Below are 18,275 nucleotides of genomic sequence, written 5' to 3'. Positions count from 1 at the left end.
ACTTCAAGTGATCCTTTGTGGACACAACGGGTTGAACAAAGCACACCTGAAGCTGGAAATCATCTCCTGATGCAGGAAGAGGAAGAATTCTTTGTTCCCTCTGAGTTAGAACTAGATTAGCAACCTGGGAATGTCGCCTGAAACAAAAGCAGCTTGAGAAGCAGCACGAACAGAAACAACACGATCGTGTTGTGAAACCCACAACAGATAAGACACTTCCTCTATCACAACCCTTCGGACGTGCAAACCTGGCGAGGCCTGCTGCAAACAGAGCTGACAGCAGATAACAGCCTGCTGCTTCGTCACAGCCGGTGTCAGATGTCTGTGAGCTCCGGTTCATGGAGGCAATGAACAAACTAAACGGGAAAATCTTTTGTCAAGCTTACAGCACATGGTAAATTATGAAAGCAACACTTTTGGAATACATCATTTTAAGAACCAATTGACACAGAAACCATTTCAAGGACAAAAACAAAGGGTTTGTTGCGTTTTGGGTGGCGATGCTGTTTGGAGCAACTAAAAATGCAACTTTGAAAAAACAGCAACATCTCCAACACGCTGGGACTTCGTGGCAGATGAAAACGACGTGCTCAGGCTCAGGGTCTGTGTAGGAGGCAGAAGGTGCATGTGCATCATGGTTGTTGAAAATAGTTCTGCAGATGCAGATGGAGAATAACAGTGTTTGCCTCCAGAGTGTCAAGAGTCCCAGTCCATAGTCTCCTGAGATTTGGTGGAGTTTTAGTTGAGAGTGACCGGGAAAACCAATCCAACTTGGCCTTCCGTCCATATGAATGTTCGTTTACTCCCAGAGTTTGTGTTTATGATGTATTGTGATACGCGTACAACTGGGTGCGGTTTCGTTACAAAAACAACGCACGGCGCCAACTTGTGGCCCGGCACGCTCACTACATTGTTTTCAGTGTTTCTGCCTTTGCTATATAAACGAGCATCATTTTCAGAATATTGCCGCGTAAACATGAAACTTTTCTGAAAGGAAAATTTTAAATACGATGTGTTTTCACAATGTGTAAAGTGAACATTTACTATCATTTCTCTGTCTTTCTCCCAAAATCCAAAGACATATTGATGAGATGAACTGGTGACTGCAGGTTAGTAGCAGATTGTGCATCTCTCTGTGTTAACCCTGTGATGGATGTTAGCAGGGATAGCACCAGTCCATGCAACCACAGATGAGATAAAGAAGGAACAGAAGATCATTCAAAGTTGTGATGGGGGATTGCTGACAAACCAAAAGAAGAACAAAAGCCATGGAGCTGTTTTTATTTCTATTTGTATTAGCCAGCTGCAGCGGTGCCATGTCCTCAGTCTGGTTGTACGTAGCAGTACTCGGTTGATGGACGAACAGATCATTCCAGAGAAAGTTTCTCTCATTTTGAAGTCTCTCGGACATCCTCGTCATTCGTATTAGTTCTCTCCAAAAGAGATTAACCTATTTTTAATTTGTTCCTCAACTGGCGAATTAACTTAGTGTAATGGCATTCGTGTGACTGTGCCTCTTTCATTTGTCCCGTTGTAAAAACGCCCCGATGAAATCTTGAGCATAGACGTTTCATCCCGTGGCTCGGTCAACTCTCCGACTAAACGCTTCCTCACTGGGACAATTCACTCAAGGCTGAGTTTTTTTTACGAGCCTCAATCAGTACAGTAAACAGCGCCACAGCGGAGAGTGTTTGAGGCTAACCTCAGAGCCTCATCGGACCACATCAGTAAGTGGGAATGAGTGTTCCTCATTAGGGTCAACCGCATGAGCCTCTGCAGTGTTGGGACTCCACAGCCTGCCATTTGCTTTGTTTGTCGCTCCATTAACACTCCGCGGAACGTCTCCCCCTCTCAGCCTGGCTCTGTAAGTCCTCCACGTTTCAGTCTGGTTCTACAGTAAGTGTGAGTTTACTATGTAACATAAAGTTACCAAGATCAGAGTTCCTCACTTCACCTGCCTGTGGTCATAATGCTGTGGCTGAAATGTGGAAGAGGCCATAAAACTCCTCCACTTTCTTCTCAGAACTTGAAGCGACGAGCCTTCTGCTATTAATCATCGGTCGGACGGCTCCCATCTCAACAGTGGAGCATCTTCTGCAGCATGCTGTGGCTACAAGCTGCCTGCGGCCCACGCCGGCGCCGCCACAGAGGAGGCAAATCTGTCCGAGGCAGACCGCGAAACAACGGCGGAGAGCGGTCCAAATCGCAGTGGCCATCTGCTCCGCGACTGAAGCTGCGTCTGCACGAACACCGGAGGCTAATGATGACAGACAGGCTGTTGATGTAGTGCCTGTTAGGCTGGGCTCATTATGCCGAGGTGGGAGGCCGGCTGCTCGCTGCACGGCTTCACCACACGCTAACAGATGTAACGCACCACGTTCTTCGAGGAGCTGTATAACCTGCTGCAGCTTCAACGTGATATTTATTCACCAACGGGGAAACCAGGAAGCAACACGAGCTTCAGAGTGAGCAGGAGGCTTTAGCTTTCACTCACGTTCACCTCCTGCACACACTGCTCCGCTGACAAGAAGACAAGTATAAAAGGCCCCGCTCGCGGCTGCTTTAATCAATAACAACAATCCACCAGACAGATAACCCACAACAGGATCTCAAATCATCTGTAGCACTAAACTCCTGCTTCATTTGTAAGTCCAGAAACAGGTTAGCAACTGCTTTATTTTTCATAAAACGCACCAGAGCTGGGCCGTCCTGCCTCAGGTCAGATCGTCATCATCCCAATGCCACCGGCTAACATTTCGCTTTTGGGGATTGTCTGACTTTCAACGAGCGGTTTGAATGATTCACACCTGTGAGAGAACGCCAGACGACAAACCTCTTCAGACATGTTCACACCCTGATCAAGATCCTCAGCTAAAAGATGCTGCTGTGGCAAAGACCGTCGTCGACCTTCCAGAGAGAGCGCTGTTCAAACACACCAAGTGGCATGGCAGCAGGCTTTCAGTTTCATGAACACCGCTGGTCAGAGTGCAATGAAAGTTCTCCCAAAGTTAATCTGCACGAGGCTCTATTTCACCGTGTGTGTGGATTTTGGAAACGATGTAATGAGGTCAGCTGGTGTTTATACAGCTGCTCTGACTACACAGCATTGCTGGAGATCCAGAAAATCCCCAAAATGTCAACGTTACAAAGTTGTTCAATCATTTCAACATAACTGAGGCCAACATTTTCCAACACGGAGACAGACTTTACTCTGAGTGAATCTCAAAACATTCGGGCTGAAACTGACTGCTGTCATCTATCATCCAGCAGAGCAGGAAACATGCCGTCCTCTTACCCGTGTGGTGGTGGCAAACATGTACTTGTCCCGGAGCTGGAAGCTGTCCACCTGCTCCAGGATGACTCTGCGGTTCTGTTCGCTCTGGAAGAAGTCGGTGCTGCTGAGGATGGTGGAAACTCCCTGAGGCTCGTGTCTCTGGACCAGCACCGTGGTGGGGGGGTCGTGGGGTTCCACACCCCTGTCGGGTCGGACAGAGAGAGAGAAACAGGAAGGTCAGGACGCAGGGAACAGTTTAAAATGATGGAGAAGTCTACTCTGTGTTCTGGCATGAGGCTTTTGACGTGAACATGAACACTTGAATTTTAACTGACTGAAATATGTAAGATTGGTTTTTAAAGTCCATGTTGCTGGTAAGGGACAGTTATATAATCAAAAATTTTAAGACAGTCTTTATGTACTCAATCACTTCTTCACTGTCATAAAAAAAAAAAAAAGAAATCACATTGTTTTCATAATTTGTCAGTGAATTCCTAAAATCATACCCCTCATTGAAGACTCCCTCACCTGTTGTACTCCTGGCTTGGATTACAATCCAATGTTGAGTTACTTTCAAAAGGACTTTGGGAATATAATGTCTAACTTATGAGTTCCACAACATTACCTCTGACAGAAGCTCTGAACCCCAGACAGCTGAGAAAGCTCATGTTAATCACATTCACCCATTCACACACACAGCGATGCAGCTGCCATCAAGGAGTTTTTCCATTTATTGGGAGAAATTGGAGTTGAATGTCTTGCTCAAGGACAATTTGACATGTGGCCCGGGAGAGATGGGAAATCAATCTTGCAACTTGCAGACAACCACTAAACCAATCAAGCCTCAGCTGCCTTTACCACTTCATAACTAATCTGAAAAAGTATCAATAAATGATCAAAAAAGGCATATTCATAACCAGGACTCCATCATTATTCGATGAATCATGCAGCCAGTTTAAGAACAAACTCTGTAAAACATGACAGACATGATATTTAAAAAAAAAAAAAAAAAAAACCAGCTGGAGAAGCCAAAGACTAATTATCTTTGAAAGCTCTGTTTGATTGGCAGCATTCCCCAAAGTTGAACTCAATGCAAATAAACTTGGTGGATTTACTTGGTGCCCTCAGGCTAATCCACTCACTCTGAATACAGTTTCTAAAAATAAGATGATTACCAGGAAAAAAAAAGTGTCAAAAAGCTCAAAAAAGAAAAAAAAAAAAACAACCTGTCAGAGATCACAGTCAACACTCCACACTACCTGATACAAAGCTTACTCTTCTTCAGGGCCAGTCATGTCCGTGTAAAATTTAACTGCAGTGTAAGAAAGGCTGAAACCCTGGAAAGAAAATCGAACTTCGCATTCCGTCATTAAGAATGCAAATCGTTCAATGCCATTGATTCCTGAAGATTTTCCACAATAATCAGATCAGGGTGAGGTGTTCTAATTATGTATCAGTGAAGAGTAGTTAAGTAGACAGTCTCATCCTACTGCTACAGACATGAAGAGTGGCTCGAAGCGAATGAACGCAGAGCGAATGTGCCGGCGCAGACAGACGTGTCCTCTGCTGCTCTTCAGCTCCAGCGAACAGCAGAAAGCCAAAGGGCGACCGGTCCTCCTGACCGACTGGCAGAATTCAAATGACCCATCTGTCTGGATTTAAAGGCAACAGCTGGGGAACAAAATAGTTTATGGGCACCGAGTTCAGAACTGATCTAGCATGCAAACAGTCGACTGTCTGTGTCCAGACAGTTTTGGATCAGCAGACACAGCCTCAATGTCCTGCGATAAAAAAGCATTTATGATTCAGATCAATCTTCTGGGTTATTGTGGACAAAAAAACTCACATGGAATAAAGAAAACTGACTGAGCAGGGCTTTCGCAAAGTGAATAAAAATGACTCAACAATCTTAAACTCTGTATTTCACATCCACATCTTTCCCACCTCATTCACAGACTTGAGATTCTCAGACGTCTCAGTCATTTTGCATATCTGACACAAACGCTACCACATACACTTCATCCTGTTTTTGCTTTACTGGGAGTCTCATTTTCAGTATTTTACACTGCTGCACTTCCAATCATCAGTCCTGAGACTTTCAGCTGGACTTTTTTTTAACAACTTTTAAAAACATATTTTGCCTAAACCGACGATAGTGTGCCCAGATATTTTAATCTCATTATATGTTCGTCCTCTGGCTTGATATTGTCTTGTTTTTAAGACTTTGCATGAGTTCATTAGGTTTCTTTCCTCTTCAAAAATGTAAGTCCTTCAACTTTTTGACTTTAAATAATCAAAATAAGGCCGTTTCTCCAGCGAGGACGTCTCCGGTGGTTTTCCTCAAGACGCTCCAGCTTGGATGAACAAAAACAGCGTGAGCCCTTCCTTAAAACACTCAAACAATACCCGAAAACCTAAATTATTCTGGCTTTCACTGACAAAGGATCCATGTCATTTTAGGACAGTAAACGTCAGCACAATGAGCATGTAGCGACCAAAAATATCCATCTGTGTGTCAACCTCAGCAAACAGCCTTGGTGAAGCTATTTGCGGCCCTCAGAGGACAGAGAGCCTGGCACCAGGAGTCAGGAGGATGAATGAAGGAGCTTCAGCGCGTCTTATCGCCGAGTGTTTTCGTCGGCAGTCTGGAGAGGCGAACAGAGGCAGCAGTGTGTCGGCCTGGCTTCGCCTTCTGTGGCTTTCTTTCAAAGGTCCCCGTTCGACTGATGGCTGCTGTCTGGACCCGGAGTGCATGGGGAGCTATTCGGAGACCGTCTCTGCTCCGTCCTTTCAATTCATGTCCGCTCCTTTCAGACACTTCCACAACACCCTTCCCCATCACACTTTCTGGGTCGTTTCTGTTTTGGCATTCCGCTCAAGCCTCCCCGAAATGTTTCTGAGGGAAAATATCACCTTTTTTTTCTTTTTCCACTGGGCTGCCAAGCACCAGTTGTTCTGTTTTTCTTGAAATAGATGTGCCAGTTCGTTCAGAACTTGGTATTATTTGGTAAAAAAAATAACATTTTTTTAATCCAGATATGCAGCCGTTCATTTGTTCTTAATGCAAATATCCAAGCAATTCTTCCCTCGAGATGAGTTTTTAAATTGCTTTGTGAAGGAGCGCTCAGGCCCTGCTTAAAGGGCAATGCTTCAAGTGAAAATGCATTGCTTTAGCATTTTCATTTTAAGAAAGTTTCATGTTTAGTCGACAATGTTTTGAAAACAATGTCTGTTTACACCGAAATGACAGAAACACTGAAAATGATAGCATGACAGGCCATGAGTTGGCACTGCTGTTTTTTTTTTCGTTTTTTTTTTATTACAACAAAACCACACACAGGCATGCAGAGAAGAGTATTCTTGTAAAGTTTCACCTTGGAAGCCGTTTTCAAAAATTTGTGATTTCGATGGCGCCGAGCACCGTTGTCATGTAAACAGTCAGACACCTGACATCCTGTTACCGACCACTGACCAGTGAGTTTTGAACCAGCAAACCACTGGTAACAAGTTTGCTCTCTGGCCTCGAGGCTGAACATGAGCAACTGGTCAGATTCCCCATTGAATCAATCTTTGAGAAAACAGAAAATGTACATGGATAACAGCGGAGTTTTCAGAGTCTTGGTTCTGTTCACCCTTTAGAATTTAACAGCACTCCTGTAATAAAGTGAACATTTACAACCATCTCCTAGACATTTCTTACATATAAGTGGACCTGTACAATAAAAGAGACAGCTGAAAGGAGACTGAATGAAGTGTGTATGGCTGCACTGCAAAATGCAACACTGACTGGCCTCAGAAAAGGTGTGATAAATATTAGAAACCCACCAGTTTCTTTTACTCTGCAACAATTCTGTGGAACTGAAACAATGAACTCTGATTTATTTCACAGAGTTGCCCATTAACATTTTTCCACCACGATAAGAATCTTGAAGGAGTCCTCCCTCCTCGTCCCGTTCCTCGGTAACCTCTTCCTTGATCCCTCTCCTTTTCTTGTCGTTAACAACCCTTTTGTGCAGGATTTACTTCACTGTGTGTAATCCAGAAAGAAGCAGAGATTGAGCCTCTCGTACGGAGGATTTTGCCTCTCGGTCTGTCTCCTAGCAGCACGATCGCAGGATTAGGAGCTGTGTGGGTGGGGGCTGCCCATCAGCCGGGCTCCGTCTGATCACATCCAGCGTGGCGTTTCTTTGGCTTTCAGCGCTTTGAGTCACAACAGCAGCGGCTCCCACTAAAACTACGACAAACAGGATTAATCCCAAATAGGATGGAGCCACAGAAGCCGGGAGAGTTGAAGATTTGTGCCGCCCATTGTCCTCAGATCATTTGCAGTGGCCACATACCTGCTTCACCACACAAAGGTGTAGCATTAACAGGCTGTGTCCGCTCTCACAATCAAAGGAAAACTTTGCTGCTTTCAGTATGACTGATTTGATTAGTAGTAAAATACACATATTTGCAAAGTTTTCCATGATTTGAGGAAAAACTTCTAGCTTGCATTACGTCCCCTATTTTTAGGAAGTCATGGCACCGCATTGAAGCCACGTTTAAAGCAGTGGGTATTCAGACTCCCTCTCAGAATCCAAACGTCTGTGGAAACCTCAAGCTGGATGTATCTCGATGCTTTCTTGATAAGCAGCCACACTGACAGGGAGTTATTTCTGCTGTGGAAAACAACGTCCAGAAGTACGAGGTGAGTCATACGTGAGTCGTGACATGATTGTCTCTGTCATTTCTATGGTACAGCGCAATGTCCATGAATGCACAAGACTGCTTCGGCCCAAACAGCAGATTACTCAAACAGATAAGACTCATTGACATGGAAAAATAAAGTTTCCTACACTATAATTCCACAGATTTTATTCAAAAATCGACTTCTGCTGAGACTAAATCCAGCCCTGTGCCAGTAGTTCCTCCACTTGACATTTGCAGGGTCCCTCTCACACTCACTGCTGACGTCTCTCCGTCTGAAAGTCTGTATATTCCTAACTTTTTACTGAAAAGTATCAAGTCTCAAGGCTCAAGGTGCAACAGCCAGCAGTGAAACATACATGAAAGGAAACACCAGTTACTGAGCAGACGAATGGCGGCTGGAATAAAAGGTTCCTGTTGGAGCTGCATGCAGGTAAAGGTCTCCATGTAGGCGGACCAAACCGACAACCTGATGGCAGCAGGTGAAACTCGAAAACCAGAGGATCGCCGCGTTTGGACAGGATCAGCTGATCAGCTTTTCAAGGATCTAGTCTTGTCTGAGTCATGAACATGGCTGAGTGGGTAAAGTGTGATTTTATAATAACTTTTCCCTCAATATCATGTTCAGGTCTGAGCTCCTGATTCACAGGTGGGCCGCCTGTTCTGAGGTCAGAAATGTTAGAGAAAACATGAATATGAAATTCTCAAGAGCACAAAACAGACTTAATAAACTTCCCATATATTCATGTATAATGTGTATATTGATATTTTGAAGCCTAATTAGAAAAGAAAACCTTCATGAATCCCAAGGCAGAATTGCTGAAAGCATTCATTCACACAGACAGGAACTGAAATCAAATAGAATTAAATATTTTCTTTAAAAAATGAAAATGTTGAATAAGTCATTACAATAAGTCTCATGTCTCAGATCCAGACAGTCTACAGTGGTAATCCATGTAAATCTCACTGTGTGCACTTCAGACCAGGATGTGGACACAAACTTCCTCCTTCGGCTCGGCTTCACTGCGTCAGTATGGTCAGCCGCCGTTAGAAGCTCTGGCATGCAGGCAGGAGCGAGTGCGAGTGTGTGTGTGTGTGTGTGTGTTCTCTTGTTATCAGTAGCTAAAGCTCATTCAGAGTAATAAAAAAAAAAGAAAAAGGTAATTTTTCTGGTGGAGGAGAGGCTCTGAGGGCGACTGCACCTCCACGTGATCCGTCTGAAGGAGCGTCCATCTGCATTCTCCTCAGACTGAAGGAGCTGCAGAGACATTTCTCCTTCTCGATGTCCAGGGGTACGATGTGTCTGTCAGCTCTGCCTTCTGTGTTCCACCGATTAGGCATACTTATCATCAACAATGAAAGCAGAGAATATTTAAAATATAATGGGAATGAATGGCGACTATGAAGGTGAGTGATGTAAAGTTTTTGGAAATGTCCAAAACATGGAGAGCATGCAGGGGTGGTAAATGTGTGGTCTGTGGACCAAAATCGGCCCAACAAATGAAGGAATCCAGCTCATAGCAAGATTTGGAAAACTATATATATATATATATAAAAAAAAAATAATGTGATGATATTTCTAGAAGGTTTTAATAAATGCAGATTAATATTCTCAATTTACAGTAAGGGAAGAGACAAATTAGCCAGGTGCTTTAACCGCTTGACTGGGCAAGTAACCGCATCTTGGAACTTCCTCATTTCTTAAAAACTTCCTCCTTACTAAGAATTGACTCAACTCCGACCACAGATAATATGAAGAAAAGCAGGGCGGCACATTAAAAACACAACATTTGTGTGAAGATTCACAATTCTGCTTTAAGTTCTGCATATGTCCACGTTGATGCTGATGTGTCATCGCCGTTTTTCCTTTGACAAAATCGAATTTACGTCCAGTTAGAACAAGTAAAGATGTCACGGTCAAAATTAACACATTTGTGAGAATGATTGTATTTTTGCTTACGGTTTGTTTCATAGATGTGAGATTCGATCACAGAGCTCCAGTTATCGCGAGCTGAGTTTGAACATTTCCAACAATTCACTGGACTTCAACCATTTCAATTGTAATAAATAATGTAAAAAAATTGCTGGGGCCTTTCTGCGCAGGTGTCCGTTTACACGGCAATTGTGCTTTGGAATCAATCGCTTTTACATGCAGCCAAAACAACAGATCAATCAAACTGTAGTAGCTCTCAGCACAGATCATGAATATAGAAAAGGCATTTTTCCTGTCTAGATGCTGTTTAAAAGTGAGAGAGAGAGAGAAAAAAAAACATGTCCAGCTGTTGAGAAAACAATTCAAAACAAAGGTTCGTGATCAGGACTACTGTACACACACTGCATTTATGCATCTCTCCATATGGCTTAAACCCACCAATAGCATGCGAAAGCTAAACGTTACAATACAACACGCCGAAGACGGGATGCGTCTGCTCATCCTTCGCTTGTCAGCAGGCGCTCCTTCCGGGTGACGAAATGCGACACTCTCCAACAAACATTTACCAAACACCTTCGGGTGTCCTGACAAACAGAGTGAGAGTCAACACAGGCTGAGTGATGTGTTGCTCCGTGCCAACCTCGCACCTTCTGTTAAAGGAGTTGGAAAAACACGACGACGAGGACGACAGCAAAGATGGTCATCTTCATCACACTCTCAATCTACCCCGTCCTGTGTCCTGAACGCAAAGTGTCACGGAGAACAGCGGAGATTGCTTTTGTGCCACAAGCAGAGTTTAGATAGCAAGACAAAGAGCGTCGAGTGTCAGGCAGGGTGTGAGATATCAGGGAAAGTAGGCTTTGCTTTTTTGGTTGCATTGTCTTGAAACATGTCAGCGGCTAAAGTCTCCAGCTTCATTGTGACACGTGCTTAAAAGGATCTGGTCTGACAAAGGCCCGGCTCACACGGCAATGATTTTAAACAAAAACACCAAACTCTCATTGAATTCCGGCTGTCTGTCTATACCAGTGGTTCCCAACCGTTAAGGCCATTGTTCGCCGCGCCCACGTGGTTTATTTACAGAAACAACCAACAGCAACCACTGGCATGCTAACTGCACTGTTTTCAGTGTTTCTGTCGTTGCCGTATAAACAGACAAAAGCTATCCTGGCATACTTTCCTAAACCAGCGGCTGCTCTCCTAAACAATCAGCTGCTCTTGTGAACCTTGTCTTGCTCCATGAAATCTGCTAAAATCTTCTGCTAAACCAGCAGCTGCTCTGCTGAAAGCCACATTAAATGACGTCGGCCACCAGAGGACCCAGAGTGAGCTCTGTCTGCACTGAAAGTAATGAGTTACTGAATAAAGAAGGGTCGTAACTGTACTTTATGTTCAGTTTAGAATATTTATGGTCACAAATGAATTTCTGAGTCATGCTGGTGCAGTTGGTCGGAGAGAGAATGAAACCAAACTCCATAACATCGTATTGAAATACATCAGGTACATCAGAGGGGGGGGGGGGGTCAGAATGTGCTGATTTAAACTATAATTTTCTGGCGTTTTGTGCATGCTCTTGCTTTTATAAACCGTTCCAGTGAGCACAGCTCATTGCTCAGGCTGCTCCTCACCTACAGGAGTACATACACCCCCCTCAGTGTGGATCTGAGGCAGCCCGTGACTTACCAAAAGTAGGTCTTCACGTGCTCCTGGATCAACACCCACGTCTCCCCAAAGTCGTCTGATTTCCACAGCTACAGAGGCAGGAGAGGAGGGAAGTGAGGGAGGAGGAGGAGGAGGAGGAGGGGGAGGAAGAGGAGGGGGAGGGGGTGCACTGTTAAAATGTAGGTCAGGCTCATTCCTTGGTTTTGGCTCTTGTACATGTGACAAGGAGAAGACTGGAGAGACGCTCGGTGCTATTGTGCTCAAACTAACACCAAAGAAAGCAGAAAGGCTCCTAATCTGGTGCAGATGTAAAGCAGCTCTGGAGGAACCACCAGTCGAACAGGCGGTCAATGAAAAAAGATTCAAAGCAGGAATGCCGGGGTCCCTGCAAACTGCATGTCTATCAATTAGGCCCGAGCAATTTGAGACAAATATCTAATTGTAATTTTTCTGACAGATATTCGTCTTTGTGATTCAACTTGCAATTAAATATTTTTCAGAGTTCACCTGCCAACCATTAGCAGTGCAAAAATATCAATATGCAGAGACAAAACGGATCCACCTTCAGTCAATGCTCCTGACGGATAAATAAGGCTGGAACAACTGAGAGGACTGACAGGACGGAGACATATTAAAAGTGCAAACACTGTAAGAGTAGCAACAGTTTCAAGTGAAAGCATATCAGTCTTGCATTCACGTTTCCACTGCAACATTCTTAAAGTTGTTTGTTTAGATGGAAACTGAAGAAACAGAGGAAAGGATGTTTTTGGCACTGTTGGTAAACAGACACTCAAAATGCTGTAAAAGTTTTGCATTTTAACTTGATATTGTTGTCATATAATTGGACCTGAAATTCACAATTGCATTTGCGTTCAGGTATCTAAGTTTTTTGCGGTTTACATTCTTTCAAAGTTTACTTTAAATGAAGCTTTTGTGAGGCTCTCCATTCCCTTTGTGTTTCTATTGACTGTCGTGTGAAGCTGCTGCAGCTGGGTTGATCCGGAGCGTTCCTGTGGTTTCACACAAGATTCCTTATCAGGAAACAAAACGGCCTCACCTGCTTGTTTGGGTGCGAGCTGTCGTAGCCGAGCACCAGGTTGGAGCGCCGAGTGTGCAGCAGCAGGTCGGTGGGCTTGAAGGGGAGAGAGAAGCCCTGCACGCTCTTACAGAAGTCAAAGGTGTTCCAAAGGTAGTTGTTGGTGGAGTCCACAAAAAGATACTGAAAGAGGAGAGAAAAAGACTCTAGTCAGGACAACATGGAGCTGTGAGTTCAGACATTTTCAAACTGAAATACGATGTAATCAACAGGAATGTGGAGATAAGATTCAGGGAAAAAAATGATAGGCATGGAAAACATTGTCAAGAATGTCATCTTCAACATAATCCCATTTTTTTGGAGTGATAAAACTATTTAGTGGAAGGGTTGATCTTCAACTTCATGTACATACACATTCTCCATCTTGAGCTTGTCCAACTCCACTGTAATAACTGTGTTATTACCGTCAATGACAATGTTGGGATTATTTGGCCTCCTTCAGTTTCTGCATTGAGTTCCACACACTGTGGGGTATTCTTGTTTCCCAGGTGCATCAGTAACGTCCGGGCACAGTGTGGCACTAGAAATAACTGCCAGTTCGGTAATGTGCAGCAGAGCATTTCCAGTTGATCCCACAGGGAGCCGAGGCTGTCGGACCTCTGATGGGCTGCATTAAAACTGTGCAACAAGAAGCAAATTAAGGCTGGAGCTGCTGGAAAAGCTTTACTTTGCATCAATTAGACGATCTATTTTTATAGCAGCACTCTGTTTAACTGAGCTGGTGGCTCACTCAGTCTGAATACATCAAGACGATGACAGTGGTGCTTATCTCATATAATTAGAAAGTCAGAGTTTACACTGTCTTAGATACATCCTTATAATAGTTTGAGTATTTGAGATGGTGTTTTTTTTTTCTGGGTTCTTTGGCCATTCTCTCCTTGTGGACTTTTTAACAAAGTAAAACAAGACCTCTTCGACTGCGGGAAACTCAAGATGACATTTTCCACCAATACTTGGCACTTTAAACACTGAATAATTGAGGAACAACCATTTTATAGAAAGACTGCCAGGCACAATTTCAGCCGTCGGTCTCAAAGAATGGGTTCAAACAGTCCCTGCCCATTCGGACCCTCCTGTCTTCACTCCAAGTTTCCTTTTCAAAACTGCCAACGCAGTGCCAGGTTGAACAACAATCAGTTTTCAACAGCTTTTATCCACAAGTTCAAGGTTCATGGTTTGTCTGAATGTTCTAGAAAATGACACGCAGGCAGCATGTAGGCTGAGTCAGAAAAAAAAACTGACATTTCATTCACTGGAGAAATCACAATGAAGCCAATGCTTCAGATATCAACCTGCACCAACCCTGCTGCTGCTGCTGCTGCTACATGCTACGATCAGGCCAGTTTGCAATGCTGGAGGTATGAGACGATAACACAGCTCATCGCCACAGTGATCTCAAAAATCTCTTTCATTTCAATTCCTTGAAGCTTCAGGAAGTTTCTGCAAAACGTTGAGCCTGATTAAACGCTGCAAGGACTTGATGCTAAATGCTAACCACCAGAGTACTGCGGGGAGCGAAGAGCATGCAGCTTTCAGCAGCATTTAAACTTGACATAATTGTAAAAGTTGGTTATTCAAGGCTTCACTGAGCTTTCAATAAGCACACAATATATTTCAAGGGGAACTTTTAAAACACTCAATTATAAATTGTGCTGAATACTCTGGATATACTGGATTTGAGTAGTTGAAATATTATTTTGTTGACAGAAATGACTCATCCAGAGGATGATAATTCCTGGTGACTCATTTCGTCTTATTTTACATGTAAAAGCTGATTTTCTGTTGCAGTATTTTACCCAATTTTTTGTTTTGCTTTAATTATTTTTGCCATATACCTTTACAAGATTTCCAAGACTTGCAATCCCACAGCATGATGCTGCCGCCACCATGCTTCCCACTGGGGATGGTGTGTTTTTGGGGACGTGCAGTGCTTTGTGTCCAACAAACATGGCCTCTTGTTTTGTGTCACATTTGGCCTCATTAAACCAAAGAACCGCCCGACAGTTGGGTTTGGGAATTCTCAAATGTCTTTAGACAAACTCGAGAGGACATTTAATCTCCGGTTTCTCCAACAGCAGCTTTTTTTTCACTGTTTTCTCATATTCATTTGACCAGTGAAAAATCCGGTCAACGCTTTTTGGGGAATCTTTTGCCACGTTCTTTGTAGGCCTGTTTATGAATGGTGAATATAACTGAACTCTAGAGAATTTTAAGCGATATTTACATGGTTTTGAAATGAAGGGATTTATACTTTCAGAGTTGTTTTGTCCTTGTGGTGCCATTGTCGCAGGAATGCTGATAAACCAGTGCATGCACTTTCCACCGTTATACTTCAGACTAACAGCACTGATCAGCTGCACCACGATTGAATAAGGCTGTGGAAAATCAGTTTGGATTTTTAAAAATGAAGAGAATGTATAATGAAAAAATGTTAAGACAACATCGAAGCGGCTAAATTTTATACTAATTGTACATATATGGACCTCTTCTCCCTCACTGCCCAAAAGGTAAACTCTTTAAATCATAATTATCATTCACAGATTATCCAGTTTCAACATGTTGAGGAAATAAAAAGGATGCTTCTGGCATCTGTGGCAACAGAGAACAAAAGGAAGCTCATCTCCAGGACACAGGATAGAACGGAATTAGATCTCAGTTGGCAAATAAAAGCTTCAGCGTGCATGTCAGAGCTGCACCAACCCTAAACAGCAGTTTGTTATGTATCACGGTTCTACAGAAGTCCAAACAGGCTGAAAAAAGCTTCATCTTTCATAAAAATCTGTTTCATAAATGTACATTTTGCCAAATGAATGACTTGAAAACACTCCAACGGGTAGGAAAGCCTCTGGTTCCTCACTTTCTATATACTTATCTTTGCTCATAAATATTTATTTGCTACTAAAAACAAAAGATCAGTCCTTCGTTCATAGTTCCTCCGCAGAGTAAAATGAAACAAGACAATCAAACAGAGCATCATGTAGCTTTTCCACTGGTGTGGCCGGAGCTTTTCATGTCCATATATAGTCCCCATATATTTATGGTTCCTCTCATGATAGAAAAAGGAATGCATAAACAGTAGTGTTATGTAGTCCCGTGGATCTCGCAATGTTGGGGCCAAATAACGTGCATCCATTGTTTTGCATCGACCATGAATGTCTCGACATCAGGTTCCCGTTTTAAAAAGGGGAAAGTTATCACTGCTCAAAAGTCCTGATGTGAAAAACACTTAACAAGGTCTTGCTACCTTTGATCATCTGATTTAAAGTCTTCACTAAATACATTTATGATCATCAGCAACATCAGCTACGGTGGACAACGTGTGAAGGATCTGAACACCATGAAATATTTCCAAAGCAAATTCATGAGTACAAAATCATAGTCAAATCAATTCCCAAGAAGTCCTCAGAACACTCAGATGTTTTCATCTATTCCGGCCAATCAACACCAAGCTGGGGACCACGTGTTCGGACTCACCCTCCTGTTGTCTGCAGGACTGTGGTAGAACTGGGAGATGACCTGCTTGGCACCGTCCTTCACTTTGGCCCCCACCAGCTGGAACTTCTCTGAGACGAGAGCGAAGGTGGTCCCGTAGTCGTAGGACACGTATACCTGAAGGCAGGCGAGGGAGAGGAAGCAATCAGCACCTGCACTTCATTAAACAACACAGACCACTAACAGAGGAAGCAGTTTGACTCCGACTGAACCCATATGTGTGTGTGAACTCAATCAGCTGCTTGAAGTACAGACCGTCAAAGTGGAGCCTTGTGGACCCTGTGAGTTTTTGGGGTTTAAGCAGGAAGGGTCAGAAAGGTTACCACAGGTTAGTTACACCACTGATGATGTGTTGTTGCAATAGCAGCGTTCTCTTTTCCAAGGCCAGATCTCCTGAATCCATATACCTCCCATTATCTATATCAGAACCCCGACTCTGAAATGCTCTCTCCTGTTTCAATCCCTCCTTCACCCAGCAGTTCAATCACTCCAACTATGTTCTGAATATCCTGACATTTGCTGCCATCTTCCAGTATTTATATGGAAATCAGATCAGATTAAGCTTTATTGTCATTTGGCAGCAGTGCAGGCAAGATGAGAGAGCACTTCTCCAGGATACAATTAAAGGCAATTAGGTTAAGAGCACCCACACTTATGCAATCACACACCCAACACACAACCGTAAACACACACATATTCACATCCCAAAGATGTTTGCTATTTAATTGGCATAATTGATCAAATTGGCAGTGAATTGTTATTATACGTCCACAGCAGCTGTGTGACGTGAAGTAAACAACAGTTTAAGTGGCCTTGTGGAATGATAAATAATTTAAATACTGAAGCTACAATCAGGTTAGCGTGCAGAGATCTGTGTGTATCTGGATCAGTAGTTCAGCATTCTGACAGCTTGTACAATGAAGCTGTTGATCAGTCCGGTTGTTCTGCTTTTAATGTTCCGGAAACGTTTGCCTGATGGCAGCGGTTCAAAGAGTTTATGGAGAGGGTGTGAGGAGTCCTTCACAATGTTCAGTGCCCGGCTCCTGCAGTGGCTCTGAAGAGTTCTTAGATAGAGGGAAGGGACCTGGGCTTTTCTGTCTGCTGTACTGCAGCCGGGGTACCGTGTGGAGATGCTGTATGACAAAATGCTCTCGACCACATCCCTGCACAAAGTCCCAAGGATGCTGGCAGTGTGTAAAGAAAAGCACAGTGTAAACAACGATCGGCTGGGCACAGTCTTGAGATCCGGTGCTCAGCATGACGGAGGAGGAAATGTTTTTTTTTTTTTTTTTCTGACCTGGACATACTGGGATCTTTCATTCAGAAAGTCCAGGACCCACAGACGCGTGGCAGCATCCAGACCGAGTGTTAGGAGTCTCTGAGTCGGCCTATGGGGGATGATGCTATGAAATGCTGAGCTGAAATCAATGCGTAGGTGTCGTTATTGTCCAGGTGGGTGATGGCTGAGTGTGAGGTGTTGGATATCGTATCCTCTGTGGACATGTTCGGACGGTAAACAAACTGAAGGGGGTCGAGTGGTGCAGGGAGGCTGGCTGTGATGTATCATTTGACAAGCGGTTCAAAACACTTCAGTCAATCGGTGTCAGGTCCTTCAGAGCGGACACTAGTGATTTCTTTGACAATGGAACAATGGTGGAAGTTTTGAAACATCTCGGGGAAAAAGGATTGACTGAGCAAAATGTTTAAAATATCTGTCAGTACATCGGAGCTCACATCCCGGATGCTGTCGTTGCCGCTTTTCATGGCGGGACCCCGGTTCGAGTGATCCATGTGTCTGCTGTGTTGAGAGTATATCACGAATGATTTTTGAACTTATATTTATAATATTAGGGGTTGCTCATTAGGAATTACTCCACACATTCTTTTTTGATTTGAGATCGAAGAGGCTTGTATGAAGCCCCTGACCTATGATATGGTTGAGAATTCAGACTAGTAGCCTGGTATTTCATGGCTCTGGACCAGCAGACACAGTGACACCAGGCACTGCTACACTGTGATGAAAGTGTTCCATTAATCTCTAATTACCCCAAAAAGGGCAAAAGTATTTCTCCCACAGTCCTCTCAGGGGACAATTAGGAATTTAAAAACTCTTTCAAAACATTGGCTCG

The 18,275-nt window shown here is 43.6% G+C and overlaps 1 protein-coding gene across 1 annotated transcript in view; it reads right to left on the bottom strand.

Annotated features, from left to right (window-relative positions):
* Nucleotides 1-18,275, bottom strand: part of sorl1 (sortilin-related receptor, L(DLR class) A repeats containing) — a 78,448-nt gene that overhangs the window by 40,197 nt on the left and 19,976 nt on the right. Inside the window, exons 3-6 of the mRNA XM_030109335.1 lie at nt 16,129-16,263; nt 12,616-12,777; nt 11,580-11,647; nt 3,296-3,476 (exon numbers count right to left, since the gene is read on the bottom strand). Coding sequence (XP_029965195.1) covers nt 3,296-3,476; nt 11,580-11,647; nt 12,616-12,777; nt 16,129-16,263 — 546 coding nt within the window. The remainder of the gene's footprint in view (nt 1-3,295; nt 3,477-11,579; nt 11,648-12,615; nt 12,778-16,128; nt 16,264-18,275) is intronic.

This window comes from Salarias fasciatus, chromosome 14 (assembly GCF_902148845.1).
Source record: "Salarias fasciatus chromosome 14, fSalaFa1.1, whole genome shotgun sequence".
NCBI lineage: Eukaryota > Metazoa > Chordata > Actinopteri > Blenniiformes > Blenniidae > Salarias > Salarias fasciatus.
Note: the sequence above shows the minus strand (reverse complement) of the source record. Positions and strands in the feature narration are given on the sequence as shown.